We start from the raw sequence: 22,756 nt of genomic DNA on the forward strand, positions 1-22,756 counted from the left end.
TTTAATGCAACAAGGCAAATTGGTGCATGTAACTACAAGTGCCCATGGTCAAGAATTATTTGCCCTGGTGAGTCCTTTTCTACCAAAAATGAGAATTTTCTGTGAAATTAAATCAGGGACAGCATCAGTTTATAAGGACTTGGAGAAAAAGACCCTCTCATCTTCTCAAAATCATACATTCATTTAAATAATTTTCCCAAGGGAATTAACAATATTATTCTCCTCTGTAAGTCCATGATTCAAAAATGTAAGGGGTCTTCTTTGGGGCCTGGGACCCAGTACAACATCTTAAACATTCATATGGGTGTCTGGAGATTAACAGTTGATGATGGAGTTTTGAAAACTTCCACATGCCACAACTGTCCCTGAAATGAAGCAGCTCAGCTGCACCCATAGAAAGGCGAGCATTTCGCAGCGTTTCCAACGACCGTTCTATTCATCCCTGTGCACGGTGGTCCTCAAAGAACTCTGAAACCTTAAGAAGAACTTTTTTTTTAAGGAATAACTTTCTAAGTCCAACAACTCAACATAATCAGTTTTTCTCCTAACATCCGTGTTAGAATTGCACTTGCATTGTTTTCTAAAGACCTGCTGCAACTCCAGATTCTTTTGTATTGTAACGAACTAGCCATACCTTCCAGCTCCCTGCGGCCAAGTTCTGCAGGGCGCCTGCCGCCCCTTCCAGCGTGTCTGGGTTTGAGCACTCAGAGAGCAGTGTGAGGTAGGGTTTGACTATGGAGGGGTGCCACAGCATCTGGATCCCTTTTGGTGGTTCTGCACAGTCTGGAAGAGGTCCTACTCCATCCCACTGGTGGAAGAAAAACGAGAGAGTGAACATCTTTAACAACTTCCTGACATTTCTTTCTGCAAACATCACAGACAAAAACAAAAGCAGGCATGATAAAACCCAGTGACTATTGAGGACAGGGAGGGTTAAGAATCCAGGGACCACCGAAATTAGGATAGCCACTCCTGCCAGGAGAGCTTATGATGGAGTGTGTGTGGGGGGGTTGGGGCATGTACAGAAGAGACTGAAACTGGCAGCAACCCGGGGTTAGCTCTCTGAGAACTATCCAGACACAACCTGTTCAGGAAGAAACAAGCAGAGATGGGGAAATTTTGATTGGCAGGGTGGAAAAAGGTTGAAGATTAAAGTAGTACATATTATATTTAGCATATAACAGCTGTTGCATAGTAAGTTACCAGCAATGAAAAGCCTTCCTGGAATGCAAAATGATAATAATTTATGCATAACTGTGATAAATTCTGATATAATTTGTAAATACATATGTGCTTGATTTGGGGTACTACATTGCATCTAACAAACAAATGACAGAATGGATGAAAGACAGAAAATTGCTACGGTTTATTAGATGCACTGACATGAGCTATAGGCAAATCTGGATCTTATAGTTAAATTTGCTTTGAATTAAATATAAGGAATAATGGGAGAGCGGGTAATTAAAAATTAATTACACATAATTTTTAAATTATGGCTTATATACATTTCTTTATACAAAGAAATACCAGCACACCACTAAAAATGAGAGTTATGAAGATTATAGCAACTTGGACAAATGACAACAATAAAAGTTAAATGAACAAATAAGATTCAAAGCGCTATGGGAGATGGTGCTTCTCCCTAAGTAACGTGCATCATAAAAACCTGCAGTGATTAGAAAAAACACTTTGATAAAATGTCTGTCTTTCATTTCTGTCTCCACTCAAAGTCTTTATCATCACTCTGATTTTTAAAAAATTAAAAATTGAAATAATGATTGTGGCCTTTGATTATAAAATGATTTAACTTTTGTGGAAAACAAAGGCAATGAGTATAATGAGGACAGAAATGAAATAAGCATCTGTCTGGGAAAATATTCTCCTACTTCTGGGAAAAACAGTAAAACAAAGCTCTTCCTTTATAATTTTAGGGTGAGGTGCCAAGCTAACTAACCCACTTGTATCCACTAATGTATTTAAAATCAATAGAGTGTAAATGATACATGCTAAGCTTCTTCACAGGTATTTTACCTATGTACATCTGTGTATAGATGTGTATGTTTGTAAATAAATGTGAAAAAAAACTATTTCAGAATCTGAGTCATGTTTCTTAGTCTTGAAATTTTGACTGGAAGAAAATAGAGGTTTGCCTCATATCCTTCCAACATAAAAAATGGAAATGTTGTTAGAGATACTAGAAAATTATTTAAGTCATAAATAAGTTCCAGAATTTTATTACTTATTTTTCAAGAGACAAATTCAAAATTCATGCCTTTTTTCTTTCCATTACCATACATCTTAACTTAAGTCAAAGCTAAATTTCAAAGATGGATTATGTCCCTTGATGGATGTTGGATACCCCACTAAAGGTCATCTTCAATGAGCTTGTCACTCAATTTCAACTTTATAACAAGGAGACTCAAGCACATGGAGTGTCTTGTTGTTAACCAAAACCATTCAGAGATGATTTGCACCTGTGAACAGCCAGCCACGATGCCAGCACACCTCTTCCAAATATTAACAAAAACACTGAAAGTGAATTGTCCTTGTCCTATGGCTCCTGGCTCATTAATTGAGACCTGCTCTTTGTACTGAACAGAAAGGACACTTGGGAAAGACACCAGTCATTCTGTAGCTTTGTCAACTTGGATGATGAAGCAGTAATAATACTGGTTTCTCAAAGGAAGCCAGTTAGGGCAGTGAGTCTACTGCTGGTGTAACAAGAAATAGAAAAAGAGTTCATTGGATGTTTTGTTAGTTTTATTTTCTACTCTATCATCTCCTTAAACATTTTAAATAAGCATATGAAATCTCAACTCAACAAGGATGGGATTTTCCTCTTCCAGAAGAGCTGACATGAGAGTAGGGCGTGTAGTGAAGTAGTGTTGGCAGGCTCCTCACTAATGTGACACCTGAAGTAGAAAAAGGGAAAAAGAAGCTGCACTATCTCTCGTTGGGTTTTCTCGTGTTCTACCTTTCCAACTTCTGCACAGTAGATAAAGCTGGATAAATGGCTGTAGCAGTAGACAATTTTCCTCTGCTCTGACATGCCATCTATGAAGCTCTTAAATACCTTTTATTACAATCATCTCTTAATGGCTGCAGAGACACTCTGAAGGAAATAAAAGCACAACTGATGTGAATATAGATAATCTTTGATGGTAAGTAGAGAGAGAGTTCAAAGGGGATTCTTTGCTATTTCAGAACACTGATGGCCCCCTGGCAGGTTAACACCGAAGAAAAAGAAGTATTTCAAAGCCAGTTGGTGTATCTGACCTGTATCTGGATACTTGATTCAAACTTTTATTGAGTTAATAGGGGCAAATGATCGGTTATTCATTAAAGAAGAGGTTTTCATTAATGAAAATGATTGGACTTTTCTAAAGGGTTAACACATTTGACATTATTTTGTCCAGCTAACCAACATCAACCAGGCAATAGGGAATGGGCACAGTTAGGATCACACCCTGAGGTAGATAAAACTGTTCTGCATGTTAAAACTTTTTAAAGTTAATTTTTAAATTTGTTTTAATTAGTTATACATGGCACTAGAATGAATTTTATGCATTTTGATAAATTGTACATAAATGGAGTATAATCTCTCATGTTTCTGATTGTACATGTTGTAGGATCACATGGATCATGCAGTCATACATGTACATGAGGCAATAGTGTCTGTTCAACTCTACTATCCTTTCTACCCCATACCCCTTCCCCTCCCTTCGCTCCCCTCTACCTAATCTAAAGTAACTCTATTGTGCACAAGAAAACTTTTAATGTGAATCTTTCTCTTGATGAAGACCTGTGAGAAATGGGATATGCAACTCTTACCAAAATGGAAATACATCATTTATAAGTTTAAATATATGATGCTTCTTTCCTAACATTTGTACAAACCTCTACACTGAGTGAAGCAAATGGAGATTAAATCTTTAACATGGTCAAAAGGCTAACCAAATTAACAGCTACTTGGTCCAAGAGAACACAGGACTAAATTTGAAAATCTTGTGCAAATTGTATTTGATCTCTACTATATTTGAGGACATATAAATGAAAATTCTTGGACTATTACTCAGCCTTAAAGACGAATGAAATTATGGCATTTGCCAGTAAATGGATGGAACTGGGAAATATCATGCTAAGTGAAATAAGTCAATCTCAAAAAACCAAAGGCTGAAAGTTTTCTCTGATAATCAGATGCTAATTCACAATAAGCCAGTGGCAGCGGTGGGTGGTGGTAGTGGTTGCTAGGGAAGAATAGTCACTTTGGATTAGGTAGAGGGGAGTGAAGGGAGAGAAGGGATGTGGGGATTGAAAGGACAGTAGAATGAATCAGACATTATTACCCCATGTACATATAGGATTATATGACCAATGTGATTCTATAACATGTACAACCAGAAGAATGAGAAATTATGCTCCATTTATGTATGCTGTGTCAAAGTGCATTCTACTGTCATGTATAACTCATTAGAACAAATAATAAAAATAAAAGTTTGACATGTGAAAGAAAGTGCATACAGAAGCAAAACGTTAACAGGAGAGAGAACTTTCTGATACAAAGAATGGGAAACAATGTATCTGCAGGAAATCAACAGGGCAACAGCCGTATGATTATAATACCAATTTGTTCAATGGGCATAGACACACCATGGGCATTACATTTATATATCTCCATCTGCAGACTGCAATTTAGAAATGCAGGGCTGGTAAAGGAAAGCAAAGGAATGAGGTGCTTCAGTTTGCAGCACAGGTTTTGCTGGGTTTCACCTCATCCCAGCTTGTAGGGAGGGGATTCTCAGTGAAGACACACCTTCCTTGCATGGTTTTGCTCCCAGGATTAATCATTAGATAAGTGTTCTGCGATTTTGTGCAATATGTCTATTGGTTACATTTTAACAAATAAAATGAACGAATGTTGCAGCCACTCTTGATTTTTCCATGTATCACTTCATAAGAATGGTGTGAATCTACATCGTGCACAACCATAGAAAAAAAAAGTTGCACCCCATTTGTGTACGATGAATCAAAATGCAGTCTGTAAAAATAAAATTAAAAAATATATTCGAATTATACTTTGCCATTCACATGTGGTTAAACAGGAAAAATACTAGTATGTTTCTAGGGTTAAAGATCCTCTAATTAATTGTCTTGTTTATGGGAATGTAGGATTTTACACATGTATTTAGAATTCGTCAAGCTAAGGATCAGGTAGGTTATAATCAGTCTGTGACATTTTCTCATGTTAACACAGCAAGCACTAAGAAAAGTCATGTAGGGGAGTCCTGCAGCTACTTCACGACCTTTCTGCCATGAAGGACTATTGGGGACAGGCAGGCAGCTTAGAGGATGATGTGGAAAACAGATCATGGAACAAACCACAAGATCGGTTTTTTGTCACCCCAACTAGTGCCTCACTCCAAAACATACCAGCAGATTCTATACTGGCTTCGAAAGTACAACTCTGCTAATAAAATCAATTAAAAAGTCAGTACATGGCTTATTATCCGATTTCAAAAGTTGCATAGAATTAAACACATGCATTTGCCCTCCAGAAGGTAATGCTTAAACTCTTGTTGGAAAGGAAGAGAACAACAAGCTTCAGGAGTAACCAGCTTAGACATGATGCTTCTTGATATGGCGGTGGTCAGGGCACAGGATGCAGGATGGCGTCACTAGCCTGAGAGGGAACGTGACGTGTGGGGTGTGCAGGTGGAAGGGAGCAGCAGCTTCTAGGGCTCGAGAGCCTGGTGGGTAACCCAGGGCACCTGGCCGACACTGCTGAGGGCATATTTCAACACAGCCAGCAGAGAGGATTCTGAATGCTCTGTTTGAGATGGTGGATGTACCAATTCTGCTGATCTGATCATTATATGCTGTATACACGCACTGAATTATCACACTGTACCTCTGAAGTACATATGATTTTTATGTGCCAATTAAAATTTAAAAATACTTTTGGTTTCCTGGTAGAGCCTAAGTTCTATTTGAAAGATTTCTATCTGGTTGGTTTGAGGATGGACTAGTAGAAGCCATTGACTCTTTACGTGAAGGGAATGATAAAACCTAGGGATGAAAATTACAAAGTAAAAACAATAAAATTAAAAATTAAAAAAAATCCCAAACCAACCAACCAAATGAACAAACAAAAAGGTCAAGATGTTAATACACTTTACAGGGACTCTACTACATGCAGGGTTCTTTAAGGTATAGAGACTCACAGGATAACTCTTATTATGAATTACATTCATAAAATTCCCTATTGAATGAGGAGAATTAAAAGACAGATTCTCTTCCCTTCGAACTAGCTTACAAGGTGCCCAGTCTCTGGTGTCCAGCACCCTGTGCTGGGTACTGAGGAGATACAAACAGGAAGCATTCACTAAACGGGGACAAGGATTTCAAGCAGAAGTGCATATCCTCCCAATGGGCCTCGCTTCAGTCTCAGCCAGCAAGTCTCCCTCCCCAAAGAACCCTTCCCGCTGAGCTGTATCTTGGGATGTAAACAGCAAATGTGGCCTCACCAGCAGAGCGCACCTCTATTACCGAGATTTCTCTACCAGCCAGGGAACATGAACGCTCTTAGGATGCAGCATAGCTTTTTAAAATGGGATTTCAGGGAAATAAACAGACCAGAGATGCTGCAGAACAAAGGGAAAGAATCTGCATCAACAGAGGAACACTCTGATTTTAAGATCCCATTCTTCCTTCCCAGGGGAAGTCACACATTGCCAAATACAGGAAAAGAACATGGCTCAATGTAGGTAAACTGTCAGGGGCTTTGGTTTCCTCGGGCTGCAGTCAGCACCAAGTCCTTTAGAAAACACTTAGGACCCAACCCCAAGTCCACCCATGGTCTGCCAGGGCTGCTCGGCTCTGCTGAACACCAGAGTTAGGAGCTGATTATGCCTTCACGGTATTTCATGGCCACTACAGCCTTTTGGGGGTGAGAATAGAGGTGACAGGTGAGGACTGGTGACACCAGTTCATCTGCAAAAAGCCACAGGATACACAATTCTTTGTGCCGAATCCTGGGAGTTTCAGAGGCCAGGGGAGCCCCAGCACTGTGGGGAGGCTGCTGGCTGAGGCTGAGGCTGAGGCTGAGGCTGAGATTGAGGCTGTGTGGAGAAGAAACAGGGCTGGTGGCCAGTTAGCTGTGTCTGGGTGGCACTGCAATGTCCCAGGCTTTTCCCTGCACAAGATAGGAGGGCTCTTGCACTTGAGAAATCAGAAACCTCTGCCAAGAAGAGGCCTGGGATGCTTTCTGAACAAAGGCTCAGAACAAAGGACATTCCAGACTACCTGCTGATTCACCTCCAGCATGTGCAGGGCCAGGAGTGGCATGCATCCCCGGGAGAGGGAGGGAGGCTGGAAAAATGAGGCTGGCTGGCTGCCCTTGGAGGACGCTACCACCACGGCTGCTCACATCACTGGACTGACCTGTCCCTCTCAAGTCACTGCTGAAGCCACCTGGAACAGCAGTACTCTCATCTTCCATCCCTCTGCTCCTAACTTCTCATCCCAATCTAGGGAAACCTGAGACAAGGCCCTCCCTGTGATCTGCTTTCTAAAAGGGACTCTGTCCCCTGCAGGTCAACATCCCTCAGATGACCACGTAGTCTTGGTTGTTCGGTGATTCATCCCTCAAAAGAGAGTTTAGGGCTGGGGATGTGGCTCAGTGGTAGAGCGTTTGCCTAGCATGCATGAGGTCCTGGGTTTAATTCCTACCACACCCCCCCACACAAACACACAAACAGAAACAAAAACAAAACAAAACAAAACAAGGCAACCTTAGCATCCTGGACTCAACAACCAGGGCAGTGTTGCCTCTCAAAGGACAGCTGGCAGTATCTGCAGAAGAGATGTTTGGGTATGACAACAGGGGCGGGGTGGGTTGGGTTGGTGGTGCTAGTGCTATCTGGTAGGACCCAGGGATGCTGATAAACATCCCACAATGCACAGGACAGACCCACAATAGATCATTACTCAGCTGCAAATGTCTCCAGCACCAAAGTTGAGAAACTCTGGTCCCGTAGTCCAAGACAGAGTATTGGTGGCATGGAGTACCGAGTGGCAGAATGTAACTAAGAAAACTTAATGAGCTAGTTGAAACAGCTTTAAGTCTGCAAATCATGGAAAATAAGTAAGCAGCATTTTCAGATGCTTTTGGAGGTGGGGAAAGGGAGATGAAAAATCTCATTCATGGATACAGGAGCATCGCTGTATGGAAAGGTGCAGCTGATCTTTGCAGGAGCAAGTGGTTCACTGCTTCCAAGACATGGAATATCATGCCTTGAATCAACAAGCTCCCAGCATATGGAGGGGTTTTCACAGAGCGAGACTAGACTGGAAGCAGCCAAGAGGAGTGAGTGGCAGCTGAACGAAGCAGATGGTGGAGAGGAAATGGTATTAAATAGCAAAAGAAAAATCATGGTTACTAATGAGAAAAAGAAAATGACTGGAGAGAAGAAAAACAACTCGTGATGCTAGGAAATGAAAAGCTGAGAGTTTTAGCAATGTCATGAAGGGCAGATCCATAAAGCGATTACAACGAAATCTACTCCACATACCTCAACTGCCATTGGCAGAGAGATAGACAAATTTTTGTTCTTGTATCAAAAGCCTTTGAAGACATTCATTTGGTCTAGACATTTCACTTTGAAGATGTTTCTTTAAGATGCAATTAAGGAGGTCAGTGAGATTTAGCTACATGGATGTTTATTGCAGTTTACACTAGTGAAAAATTAGAAGCAACTTCATTTTCTAAAGAGGCACTGGCTCTCTGCATCACGGTATGCCTGACAGTGGGATCTCTAGCTCCTCAGCACTGCATAAAGAACAACTTGTTGGAAGGAGAAAGGCCGTGCTGTCCAGGGACAAACTGCCACAGCTAGCCCACTTTCCTCAACCTGTTTCTCCCCTGCAGAAGAATCACAGGGGCAGGGGAGCAGCCCCAAGTACAGGTGAGAAGGGGCCTCGATGTTTCCAGAGAATGTACCAACGATAGAACGCATAAACGCCATTACTGTTATTATTACTATGTGCAAAAAATGCTGAATGAGGTCAGTGACTCAGAGGGACAGGGAGCTCCTACTAAACTCCCTTCATTATGCCACTACACCTTGTTTTTCTGTACTAACAAAATGCCCAAGGGTCATTTACAACAGGTCCCGAGACTAAATCCCCAGCCTCCCTTGCAGCTCAGGTGTTCCTGTGGACTGCTCAGGGCACCTGGGTACCAGTAACAGTGATGTATGCAATGTCCGGTGGGGCAGGGCTCTCCCCATCTACCCCTGGACCGTGGCTGTCAAGAGCCACCTTGGGTCAGAATGGAGAGCAGCATCCTAAAGACAGAGTCGTGTAAGCTCTAAGGCGCCTGCCTCGGATGACTGTGGAGCAGAGGTCTGCCCTGGTGGGACGTGCACCTGTTCATTTTGTATTTGCCTCTGACCCAGGGAGTATATTTATATTTTGAAGGGTTAAACAAAGCTCTGAATAAATGTGAGTTAAAAAGAACCAAAAGGGCATATGCCCAGGTACAAATTGTAATTGTGAGTTCCTACAGAAGGAGGATAGTGGAAGTATGTACATTATTTTTTTCTTGTGCTTAATACTATTTTACTTCCATGTCATGTGTGTATATAGTCAATCCTTGGTATCTGGTTCCAGGACCCCCAGAGGATACCAAGATCCACATATGCTCAAGTCTCTTATTAAAAATGGCATAATATGTGCATATAAGCTATACACAACTCCCATTGTGCTCCAAATCACTCTAGATTACTTATAATATCTAATGCAATGTATGTGCTATGTCAATAATTGTACCATATTGATCAGGGAATAATGACAAGAAAATATATGTGCATGTTCAATACAGATACAATTCTCTTTCCAAATATTTTCTATCCGCAGTTGGTTGAATCTATGAATGCAGAATCCTTGACCACTGAGGGCCAACTGTATTTGTACTCATAATTAACATCTGTTTCATCTGAAATAAAGAGAAACTGTCATTTAAAGTTTAAATCTCCGGCGTGGTGACCTGAACTAGTAATAGACCTCACGTTTGTGCCTTGAGACATTGCATGCTCACACGGCCTCAGAGTCTCATATTTGACCAATAGCATCCATATGACCTAGTGGGCTCCCAACGTGATACCCAAAGTCCTAAAAAATTCAAGGAAACCTTGCAGGTGATGGGATTCCATGTCTAATACCATGTATGTATGACTCATGCCAACACCCAGGAGCGAAGCTTTTGTTTAGTCTGGCATGATCAAATGTACTGCTTCTCGGTGATGCTTCCAGAGACTTCTAAGCTCTTGCATGATCATAATTATGGATGGATGGAGATTCACAATACTGACTAAGAAAGTGATGCAACTCAACACTGTCTTGAGCAACTGGAGGAGTGTGACCACTCTGAAGGACAGGACCATGGGACACACTTAGCCTACAGAGACCCTTGGAGGCAAAGTCTTCACAGAAAAGAAACAGAAGAGTGGGGGTCAAGTCCTGAAATAAACCCACAGCAAGAGTCAGAGGGCACCAGGGACCAGGGTTGAGCACCATTCCACACATCTGGTGCCAGGTGCTGGGAGGTTAGAAGTCACAGAAAAAGAAAACCTACACAGTCCTCCCCCCTGGACATTCCCTCTCGGTGGGGGCCACCTGCTGCACCCACCTCATGGCACGATATGGACCAGGAGAGGAGTTTCACAAATGACACAAAGGTAGACAGATTAGGGAGGGGCGGATTTTTCTCTTCAGAGTAGGGGAAGGCCACGTCTGGTCATGAAGAATCATTCTCCCAGTGGTGGAAGAAAGGGAAGGACACCAGGTAGAGGAACAGCATGAGTGAGCGCTTGGGACCTCAGGACAGGGAAGTGTTAGGGGAGGGCTTGCAGGGTCTATCAGTGTGTCCCCCCTCACAGGATAACTAAGAGGACTCCAGACATTTTACACAGAAGCCCATTCCTATCCCTTTCACGTATAAACCATCGTGCTAAGTACCCCAAGTGAAGCTTCCACTAACCTACGTGCTTGGCATCCATAATTTAAGAGAGTTTTAAAAAAGAGCAACAAATTATCTCTTAACTAGAAAGTACTGACTGTGAAACAAAGATCTATCACATAAAAATACTGGATCAGAATCATGTTTGGATTCTGATCATTTGTATCCTCACCCATGAGAACACATATTTTTTAACCCACTTGGACTTAAACATTTTCAGTGACTGATAAGTAAAACTCAGAGGTTGTGAGGTTGAGGGGGTCTACTTGCTTTGCTTGTTCTTTCTCAGCAGGTCTCTCTGCTTATTTTATAGTCAGGGTTACACTGAGTGGATCTTGAAGACCCAGGTCTGCTCTGCCCAGCAGCCTGCAGGACAGGGTCCTGTTACCTGTCAACCCTGTGGGAGCAGTACCTCAGACACCTGCATAGCATCCTTGACCATACCCCAAATTGCCAAATTGGGGGGTGAGGCGGGAGATGAAGAGAGAGAGAGAGAGAGAGAGAGAGAGAGAGAGAGAGAGAGAGAGAGAGAGAAAGAGAGAGGAGAGAGTGAAGAGGAAGAAGAAGGGGGGGGAGGAGGAGGAGTTGAAGACAGAGAAGGAGAAGAAGAAGAGAGACTACCGACACAAAGCCACCCCCTGTCAGGGAGGGTCCTCCCAGGTGAGGCTGCCTCTTTGGCATAAGATATGCAGCATGCTTTAGGGGAGGTTTTGCCTAAAAAAGGACTGAAGAAACTAGGAACTTCCTAAAATTCAGCAACAGTCAGACATAAAGGTGTTTGCAAAGTCTTAGGTCAGATGTGATGCACACAGGTGTCTGTTCGGGTATAGAATATTTCAATAGCAACCAGGTGATACTGGACCAATGTTAAAGCTATAAACTTAGAACTCTGGAAGCTTTTTGCAAGTGAAGTTCGTTTCTAGGTCCTGAAGGGAACCCGCTGCCCAGGTGCTTTGCCCTGGAGAGGGCTCGAGATGCTTCTACAGCTCACCTGCTGCAACGTTTTGGCAGTGGTGCTAACAGAGAAGCCCTGGTGCCTTCTCTCCTTGGGAGCACACAGCCCTAGTTCCTGCGGACTCCTGGACTGCTGTGTCCAGGCACAGCCCTGGAGGGAACCGCAGGGAAAGGCTGCTAATTCCCAGCAGAGATGCCAGGCTGGCCCAATGCCAATGCTCTCCAGAGGGTGGTGTCATCCACACTCAGTTCTCTCCCGAGGCGTCTAGTCCAGTCCAGAGGCCCTGGCCACCAGCCAGTGCCTGCTGGATTTGATGGCACCCTCCTATTCCTCGCCCTCATTTAATCTTATAATCCATCTTCACTCCCCTCCCCATCTCCAAGATTTTTGGCTTTGCCTCCTTTCTCTGAGTCTTTACATGCAAGACTGTTTTTAGTTTGGACTGTTTTAAAATGTATTGAACTTGACCAAACACACTAAATGGTTATTCAAACAAGCATGGTCGTTGTCTGTTTACATTCTCATTAAGCTCGATGTTTAATTTTCTAGCACTTCAAAATAGTTTTGTATTAATTTAGAGCACATTAAAAACCTTAAAAAAACTATCATTTGGCTGAAATCATAACTTCAATCTTCTTTATAAACAACAGTGTTCCATTGCTTTTTGGTTTATGGCAGTTTCTACAAAACTTTTTTAATTGGTATGAATCTACATCATGTACAACCATAGAAACGAAATGATGCACCCCATTTGTGCATAATGAATCAAAATGCAGTCTGTAAAAATTTTAAAGATAAATAAAAAATTATAAAAAAAAAATCTGCCTCCAAAAAAAAAGGCTTTTAAATCACATCCAAATCAACACCAGAGAACAATAAGGATTCTTCCACACTTAAAAAAAAAAAAAAAAAGGATATCGTAAGAAAAAATGGGACAAATGAACCACGTAAAATTTCATTTAAGCCTTTAGGCAAAAATCAAATTCTACTACCGACTTTGTTATACTCAGCGTAGAAAACAGCTCATCAATGTCATAAGAAATTGTTCCAAGTGCATCATTACAAGCCTAGAAAGTAGCGCACCCTGCAATTTCAAGGCAGGGTCACCCCTGGAAAGAGGGGCATGTAGGGGTGAGGCCCACCCATGTTCTTCCCTAGCAACTGTTCATTTCTTGGGGCCCAACCAACTCCCAACGCCTTCCATCACCTGGAAGATTTAAATTCATGGAAGGACATGTTGGCAGAGTTGGGAAAGGGTGGGTGTTAGGGTCAGAATCTTCCTAAATGAAACCCTTTGTCACTCACAAGGAAGCGACAGGGATACCACGCAAGTTCAAAATCAGGAGACAAGATCCTGGAATGGGACTGAATTCAGTCTCAATGGAAAGTCTCCTTGACCATTGCTGAGTTACAATTTCCCAAATTTGCCTTCCAGAGTTGCCAGGAGCCCTTTTAGAAGATGAGTCCTTCCGGCTGGGGTGAGACTGGGGCTTGTTCCCCTGGTTAAGTCGGGAAGCTCCACGTGCCTGCAGAGTTGCCTTCCTCCTGTGAAACTTTACTAGGTGGCTCACATTTCCAGAAGAAAGTGGGGGTGGGGGGCACCAGTCCCAAGGAAACCCCAGCATCTGCCTTTGCGAGCCCATGTTCCCGCTGAAGGGAAGGGAATGTTCAGAACTACAGTGGTCTGACTTCTATCTCTACAGGTGCAAAACCCGAGGGCAAGGCAGCACCTCGCGGTCTGGCATTGGGACGGCCCAGGGAACACCTGCCAGGCGCCCTGCACCCCACTGCAGAGCTTGAGGAGGTGAAGAATCAGGGCTGGATCCTTCCTGACAGTCTCCTTCCACTCAGGGGAAGATGAGAGACACAGCCTGACTCATGACAGGGGAAAAAGTGGGACTGGGCTTAGTTCTCAGAGGGAGAAGGCTGCAGTCAGAGTCAGTGAGCATGGATCCCCACAGCACAGGCGTGTGTAAGCTGATCGCGTAAATCCAGACGCTGTCGGAAGGACCTGGAGATGCAAACCACTAGAGAACTGCAACCTAAAACGAATACTAACGCGGGTGTGTGCGAGGAGAATTCAGGAACTGGATTTAAGAACCGCAAAAAAAAAAAAAAAAAAAAGAAAGAAAGAAAGAAAGAAAAAGAATGCATTCTTACTGGTTCTTACCCAGGACAAGAGCTCTTCTTAAACCTGACCTTTACTGGAGGCAAAATCACTTTTTAAATAGTTTAGGAATTCTGCACTGTGATCTGCATATTGAGCTTGAATTCAAAAACTGGCGATGGAGGGTGTTGTGAATTCCAACCCATTTCCCAGGTTGGGCATGTTCTGAGTTGGCATGACCCTCAGCAGCTGGACCTGTGACCTCAGTGTCCAGGAAGGACATGGATGTGAGACCGCAGTGTTGGGAGAAACAGGGATAACCTCGGTGGCAGGCTTTGGACCAGCGGCAGAATGGACGGCTCCTTCCCACTCCTCCCTTTCCTGGGGCGTGGGCTTCACCTCCTGGAGGCCTGGGGAAGTGGTGGAGGCTGTTCTGATGCACTGGGGGAGAGGAGGGGAGGCTGCCTGCTGGCCTTTACTTGACTGCAGGGCACCCACGTTCAGCTGCACAAGGTGAAGGTCATTCTGTTTGAAGAGGTCTCCCTAACTGCAAAGGAGTTTGAATTGTCCCCTAAAGCCAAACTTCTCATCCAGCCTGTTGAAAGGCCTGTGAGTTCTGACTTGCGACACCAAATGCAAGGCTGCAAAACCAAACGCTCTCCACACCTGCGATCAAGTACTGGTTGGTGCTTCCCTGCACACACCACTTCTGTTCCAGGCATCTCTGCCCCATGGATGGCAGCCAGCCTGGTCCCACGGGGACCTCAATGTATGCCGGAAGCCACACACAGAAGGCTCGGCCCCAGGGTCCCTCCACCCTAGGAGTCTCACAGCTTGCCTGGCTCTTTTTCTTATTCTGAAATTTCCCATCTTGGCTCAGCTGCGGGGGGGCGGGGGGGTTACTTAACTTCCACCACCTCAGCGGTGAAATTCCCACAGGAAAACTGTGCAGGCGCTTCAGCCATTTCACTGCACAGTGGAAATGCAAGCCAGTGTCCACACACAGGGAAAGGGACTTAAGGCTGCGAGGAGGGCGGGAGGAGGGCATGCAGCCGCGAGCGCCCAGCATCACCTGATCCTGGGATTTCTTTTTCTTCTTCTTCTTGCCCCAGCACCCGGAGCTCTCCGCGTCCTTGCCATTGGCCTCCCCGCAGAGCAGCCCGTCCAGCTCATCCGTGCCCATGTGCTGTCCCTGAGACGTTTCCGCCGCCAGCCGGTAGGAGAGGTTCCTTAAGATGCACACACAGTTTTCAACGGTCTGGGAAAACAGGAAAGGAAGAGAGAAAAACAGGAGTGAACGAGAACTAACCAGCACTCCGCCCTCCGCCCGCCGCCCACCGCCCTGGAAAGGACAGGCACCCGCTTCTGCCAGGAGGCCTTCATCTCCTGCCCCTCAGGGCTCCCCTGACAGCGTTGGTGGAAAGACTGCAGAGGAGCTTGGAAAGGTCATAGACCGCTTCTCCCCACGAACGAGCTATGTATCAACAGCGGTTACTTCTAAACACCTGCTGCTGCTGATTGACGTCACTGGAGGGAGGAAAGGAATTTATAACACAAGCCATCCCAGGTGTCTGTACTCACAGACAAGTCCTGCTTGGGATTTGGGGTTCCACATCATGAAGAGCATAGACCCTGGACTGTGCTTGGCCCTGGTGGGTGACACTGAACTGTACCATCTACACTTCTGGGTGTAAAACAAGTGATACAACCCAGGGCTGCCCTAGGCATGGGAGGGGCTATGGCCACTGGGAGGTGTAACTGTTTTCCTTCTACTGATTTTTTCAAGATGACCAACATTCCTATTTTCTAGCAAAGGGGTTTAACAGTTAAGGGCACATGCAGAGCTGGACAGCTGGAGAGCTCTAGGTCTCTGCTATTAGACTTGGGATGATATATTCGTGGTCTCAGAGTCCTCCTCTGTACAGTGATCAAGGTAGGACCCCATTGGTAGATTGCTGTGTGGGTCATGGGAGTTAATGTATGTGTGTGCCACAGACAGAATAATGCCCCCAAGTGTCCACTTCCTAATTGCTGGGACCTGTGACTGTGTTAGGCTCCATGGAGGGTGATTAAGGTTGCAGGTGGAATGAAGGTTGCTGATTGGCTGGCTGACAGATGGGGCGTTTAACTGGATTTTCCAGGTTGCCCTTTAATCACAAGGTTCTGTAAGTGAAAGAGGGAGGCAGAAGAGTCAGGGCCAGAGGGTGTGATGTCAGAGGGATATGAAAGGCCATCGGGGGCTCTGCGTGTGGAGGAAGAGGCCACAAGCTAGGGGATGTGGAAGGAAGCAGATTCTCCCCTAGAGACCCAGGAGAAACCAGCCCTCATGGCCTCATGGCACTTTGAAGTTAGCTGGGTGACACCCATTTTGGACTCCTGTAACTCCAGGACTGAAATACAATAAATATGTGGGGTTTTTTTCCAGCCACCAGGTGTGTGGCCATTTGTGACACGAGCAACAGGAAAGAGATGCAGCGTGGAGGCACCGAGGACACCTGGGGCACGGTTAGTGCTGTGGGTGGATCAACCATGACTGACGCTGGGAGAAGGCCTGGCTTGGACAGCCCGGCACGGGACCCAGAGGGAGTCAGTGTGGCTTGGGTTCCAGTCTCGGCTCTGCCATTTTGTGAGTTGTGTGGCCTTGGGTAAGGTGCTTAAACTCTCTGTGCTTCACAGGGCTAAAGTAAGAATTAAAGGACATTCCAGACACAGGTCTCAGAAGAGGGACTGATGACGATGCATTTGCTGTTATTATCAGAGGCAAAATGTGGGATTCAAGAAATACGGTTCTAATAACCTCCAGTTGTTGCAAGGAGGGTTGGTTGGTGAACCAGAGCCTGTGGGCCAAAGCCAGTCTGGAGCCTGTACATAATACATCAGTGGAATCCAACACATCCAGAGTTTATTATTACCTGTGGTTTCTGTCCTGCTACAATGGCTGACTGAATAGCTGGGACAGAGACTGTGGGGCTCACAGAGCCCAAAACATTTATGCTCTTACTCTTTGCAGAAAGTCTGCCGGTTGAGACAGAACTGACCATTTGACCTTTGTCCTGGACTTGAGGAACCAGGGGAGAGGAAAATATACTCCAATTTTTAAAAGATCACAATAAAGGTGGGGGGGGGCGGATTAATCTGAGCTAAGTTTTGCTTGAAAAATCACAAGACCTTGGTTTCCACTTCCCAGACATCCACTGTGTGGCCATCACTATGAACAGAGGTACCAAGATTCCATTCTACAGAGGCTGGAAAGGAGCAGCCAAGCTGTAGGTGACCAGGGCAGATGCTGCAGTCCAGGCTCAGGGCTGGAGGCAGGATCCCGGTCCTGCCTGCTTTCCTCTATTGGCTGAAATCTGGTGAAACGTGTCCCTGCCCTTTGCCGGATCACGGGCATGTGAAAGTCAACCAGGAAAACCAGTTCTCAGGACACATCTCTGGAGCCTTTGCCATTCTAGACCTTTCTTGTCGGATTTTCAAGGTTTCTCGGCCGCTAATCCCACAGGCTTTGAGTCAACTTGATTTTCTATTTCAAACCTCCTCTCAGCATCAAAAAAGGAACCCGGCATGAAAGCAGGTAAGCACAGGACGATGCATGAAAGACAGAAAAGTCTCTCATTGAAAGGAAAATGTTATGGCATAAGTCAGAACGATTTTCAAATCAGCTCAAACTGATTTTTCTTACATCAAAGACTTGGGAGAATAAACTTCTTTCTCATCCTGCTGTTCATCTTCCCCAGGGGCTTCGCCATTCCTGTTTAACAGAAGACTACTGGGGACTAAATCTGCTGTTTTGAGAAGTGCTTTATAATCTACCTGCTGTGGGGAGATGATTCGGGGAGAAGCTGAGGGAGAGAGGGAAAGAGGCGGGGCTGGGGCGGCGAGAGGGGCCCAGGGACTGAACTCCCTCTCTCTTAAGCTCCCCGGAGTGTGGCAGTCTGGCTGGTTTAGACAGGCACCAATTCAAGAGCTTTTCTCTAAGAGGATGGGGGAAAGAAAAGAAAAAGGACCGAACCCCAGCAAAAGGCGTGTGGCAGCTGGTGGCTTTGCTTGTGACATCCATTGCTGTCCACAGCACTTTCAGCAGTTCCTCCTGGTCACCAGGATCATTTTGACTCCTCATTTTCTATTAGAAAGGGCTAATTTGGAAGTCGTCTGTAGAGTGCTCTACCATATGCTACCCACTCAACAAACTGTCCCAATTACAGGAACTGAGCTAAGAGCTTCCGTGGAATCCAGGCTCTTTATTCATTAGCTTCTCTGGCCTTAAAGGGAACGTGTGCTCATTTTCCCCCTCGAACTTGTCATTGTGAAAGCTCAGGGTGGCCAAGCAGAGTGCTGAGTGGAAAATTGTGGTACAATAGTAATATATTAAAACTCCATCCCATCATGCAGCCAGCGAGGCACTGTTGAGTGATTTAGCACATCTGATCCTTTCAACAGCCTTGGCATTCAGCTACAATCATCCTCCCTGTCACAAAGCTGAGGTCACTCAGGCGTGGTCCTCAGCCGGCTGGTGCTGGAGATGGCGCTGTCCACTGGCGCTGCCCAGAAGGACCCTCAGTGATCTTCCTACACCTCAGGGATAGCTGGGTCTTCCGATTTTTCAACACTCTCCTCTGGAGAAATGTGGATTAAATAGATGGCCTCCAAGTCTGCTAAGAGTATCAAAAGTTTGATATCTGAGTCATCAGATGGAATATACCTGTGCCTTGGAGCACACCGGCTCTCAAGCATGCAGCCTAGACGGCCTGAGCTCAGAGACGGTGCCCGGGGAACGTGGCTGAGGCACAAGGCCACTGACTTCTACTTCACCTGCAGGTCCGATGGCATTTCAGCTCACTTATGAGCCTCCTGGTAAGAGGCTCCGTCTCCCCACGCCTCCATCTTTCCCAATGGCAAATACTAAGCTGCTCAGCATCATTGCTGCAGAGAATCCCCTCCAGTAGCTCTTTTAAAAATCATGAGTCTATTATGCTAACAGGCCTCATAAATACTCAGGGCATCTCGACTGGTCACTTGTCCAGGGATTTAATTTTCCTGTCAATGGTGCTAAAAGGTCTAAATTGGTCATTAATGGTGTTTACGAAAGAGGAATGCTTAAACCTCTATTACGTTATGCTCTGTCTTTGGAATTAATCGTGCATGATAAATGAGTGGATGCAGGCCTAGTGGGTGGCAAGGACGCGACGGCAAGCAGCATCTGTGACTCAAAGAGTTGGAGTCCCAGGAGACAGCAGGGCCCCACTCTTTGAGGAGCCAGGCTGAACCATCAGTGCTTTTCTAAACTTCCTGGTGACTGTAAGGTGTGGTCAAGGCTGAGAAGTTCTGTGGGAACTACTCTCAAAGCTTATTAAAAACTAAGGGAGTTGGGCTGGGGAGATAGCTCAGTTGGTAGAGTGCTTGCCTTATAAGCACAAGGCCCTGGGTTTGATCCCTAGCACCGGAAAAAAAAAAAAAAAAAAAAAAACAAAAAAAAAACCTAAGTGAGTAGAATCACTCCTCTTTGTTTTTGTTTTTTTTTCTTCTTCTGATTTTACAATTATATTATCAAATCAGATTACAATTGTCCAATTCAAAACTCCACCTCCTAAGCAGGCTCTTTAAAAATTTTTTTTAAATTTGTTCTAATTAGTTATTCATGACAGTAGAATGCATTTATGCATTTTGTGTGATAAATCATATTTAAATTGAGTATGATTTCTCATGTTTCTGATTGTACATGTTGTAGGATTCCATAGGTCATGAAATCATATAAGTACATGAAGTCATAATGTTTGTTTCACTCTACTCTCCTTCCTACCCCATACCCCTTCCCCTTCCTTCACTCCCCTCTACCTAATCTAAAGTAACTCTAGGCTTCCCTACGCCCCCACTGTGAATTAGCACCTGCATATCAGAGAAAACATTTGACCTTTGGTTTTGGGGGGTTTGACTTATTTCATTTGGCATGATATTCTCCAACTCCATCCACTTACCAGGCTCTTAATGCAAGACACACATTGTATCCTCTGATTCATTTTTAAAAGTACCAACACTTGCAACAGGAGCCAGGCAGTCAGGTTAGGGACAACAATGGGGTCTGGGCAGACATATTCATTAGTGCCCCAAAGACAACTCTGATGAAGAGTCGGGGTTGGAGATCATGGGGTCAGGTAGGAGTTTGCAACCAGGGTGGATTTGGTTCCACAAAGGAGGTGAGGCCACCTGTGGGGATATGTTTGTTTGTTACTACTAGGGTGGGAGGGTGGGGGATGCTACTGGCATCCAGTGGGTGGAGGCAGGAAAGGCGTCCAAAATCCTGGGCACAGTTCCTCACAATGAGAAGTCACAATGCCCCAAATGTTAACAGGAGTGACTCCTCGGAGTCCTCATTAAGGTATCACATTTATACATGCACTACCTTAAAGTAGAGGTAGAGGCTGTGTTTTTATGAAGATATTATGAAATTACTTTGCACACTTCTATTAGTGTGAACTGAAACTCATTTAGTTAAGACAAAACAAAATAACTCAAATACAGGAAAAACTCACCCAGGTCTATCTTGGTTTTTAAGCTATAGCCGTGAGTACATATTAATAACTTAAAGCACTGGAAACTTCACTGATTTGGCTTTTTGACATTCTTTCAGATTTTGAAGTTATTTTAAAATGTCACTTAATACAATTAACAGTTATGGAAAAGATAATCTAAGAATATAGGATTATTCCAATCCCAGGTAGTTTTAATGTTAACCTAATCTGGATTGTTGTTCATTGCTAATTTAAAGTTAGAATGCTAGTTCTAAGGCCATAAGGAGAGGTCTGCCTGAGTCACATGAGAAGCCGAGAGAGCTCAGGATGTGAATGTGAAATACTGTGACAGCTCTCTGTGTGGTCGGGCAAGGCATATCTGCGTGACATCTGTGTTCTCGAAGATGCTCGGTCTGTGCAGACCCTACAAACCTTGCTATCGATCTCGCTGCTCCCCAGCGCAGACTGGACCACGTAAAGCAAGGCATCTGTGAGCCCGTCACACTCCCGCATCCTCCGGCGGGCCTCCTCTCCGGCTGAACTTACATTCCTGCAAAGCAGAGGGACACGTCAGTCATCAGTGACCCTCACCGTGGTCACTGAGACAGCATCCTTCCATGCCCGCCCCACCGCCCCAAGTTGTAAAGAAAACTTTTTTCTCTATGTAGACTGTTAATCAAGAACACAGCTTTAATGAGTAGGGTTGGCTTCAACAACACTTTCTGGAAAGGAGTAAAAGAAAGATCCCTTCCCACAACTCAGAAAACAGAGCATGCGGACTTCCTAGCGTGATTGATCTGCCAGTCTGTGAGCACTGAGAATGGGGGACATTCAGAAAGTCCCAGGGGTCACATCATTTATAATCGACAAGGGAATCAGAAGTCTTTTGATTCAAAGGATTCTTTTTCTTTGAGAAGATGGAAGCATTTTCAAAGACAGAGCTTCTGACTTATTGAAATGTTTTAGAAATCTAAATTGGCCTGCCTCAAAAATATACCTTAGCCCAGCCAGAAGTAGACTTCTAGGAATTTACTCTACGGACATAGAGTTTCTGTGACAATGCAGTCATTGGGATGTCCACAACAGTCCTGAGGGGAAGGAGTTTCTCCAAGTGTTTTCCTGTCCTGCAGGGCCTGAGCTAGTCAACAGCAGGGGCCTGTTGTGCAGGAACACACACCTAGGAAGCCCACAGACCTTCCAGCTCTACAGTCACCGAGAGCCTCGTTGACAGTGGGTGTCTGGAGTGTGCTGGTCTCTCCACACTTGAGAGCATACTCCTCCTCTCCTATCCACTGTTAGGATTTGGCTCCAGCGGAAAATTCCTGCAGGACTCTGGGCCACACAGAGGGGATGCTGGGAGAGCTGGGTTAATGGAGGGCACTCAGGGATTGGAAGAATTTAGGGAGCACGGTGTGGGGTGGAGGAGGACAGAGAATCATCTAGGTTGGGGAATGGTTCTTAAACTTTGGGAACCTCAGCAACCTGGAGGGCAGATAAAATACAGGGTGCTAGAATCGACCTGGGTCTGGGTCCTGGTCAGATAGTGGCATCTCCATGGTGATTCAGAAGCTGAGAGCTAGACTCCAGCCCTGTGTGGAGAGTTTGCTTGGAGGAAGGGGTTCCTCTTTGCTGCCTGCTGAGAGGCCAGGGGAGGAGTCCCAGAACCTCTGAGCTGGAGGAGTAGAATAGTTTGACTCTCCAAACCACCACTGTAACCAACACCCAACACAGACACTCTCTCATTTTGTTTTCAAAATACGTTTTGTGGTTGCACCTGATTCTACTTGGCAGGTGAGGGAGCTGAGCCTTAGAGAGGCTGTCCAAGGCCACACAGCTACTGCACAGAGACACTCAAATGAAACACGAGGAAAGGCGGCAGCAATGAGTTCAGGTTTGATGGAGAATATGGACAGGCTGGATTTTGTTTGGTTTTGTTTCTTTAGGGATGAAAATAAAATAAAGTAGGCCTAGTGCTAGAAGGCTAGTGAATATAATGCTTTCTTTGATATCTAAAAAGTTTCAAAGGAGGTGTTAAATAGGGTCTCATCAGCATTTTAGTGTAACCCTAGAAAATGTTATTTAATTTGAATTAGGACTTTTGGCATTTGTCAAAGATCTGGAAATATAAACAAAAATTTCAGTGTCTTAGATAATACAACTAGTCGAAT

At 44.7% G+C, this 22,756-nt stretch overlaps 1 protein-coding gene across 4 annotated transcripts in view; it reads right to left on the reverse strand.

Annotated features, from left to right (window-relative positions):
* Nucleotides 1-22,756, reverse strand: part of Ctnnd2 (catenin delta 2) — an 856,033-nt gene that overhangs the window by 117,535 nt on the left and 715,742 nt on the right. For all 4 annotated transcript variants that reach the window (XM_047555397.1, XM_047555396.1, XM_047555400.1 and 1 more), the window contains 3 exons: nucleotides 21,021-21,138; nucleotides 15,152-15,337; nucleotides 635-808 (listed from right to left, as the gene is read on the reverse strand). In XM_047555397.1, the coding sequence (XP_047411353.1) occupies nucleotides 635-808; nucleotides 15,152-15,337; nucleotides 21,021-21,138 (478 nt within the window). The remainder of the gene's footprint in view (nucleotides 1-634; nucleotides 809-15,151; nucleotides 15,338-21,020; nucleotides 21,139-22,756) is intronic.

Source organism: Sciurus carolinensis, chromosome 6 (genome assembly GCF_902686445.1).
Source record: "Sciurus carolinensis chromosome 6, mSciCar1.2, whole genome shotgun sequence".
NCBI lineage: Eukaryota > Metazoa > Chordata > Mammalia > Rodentia > Sciuridae > Sciurus > Sciurus carolinensis.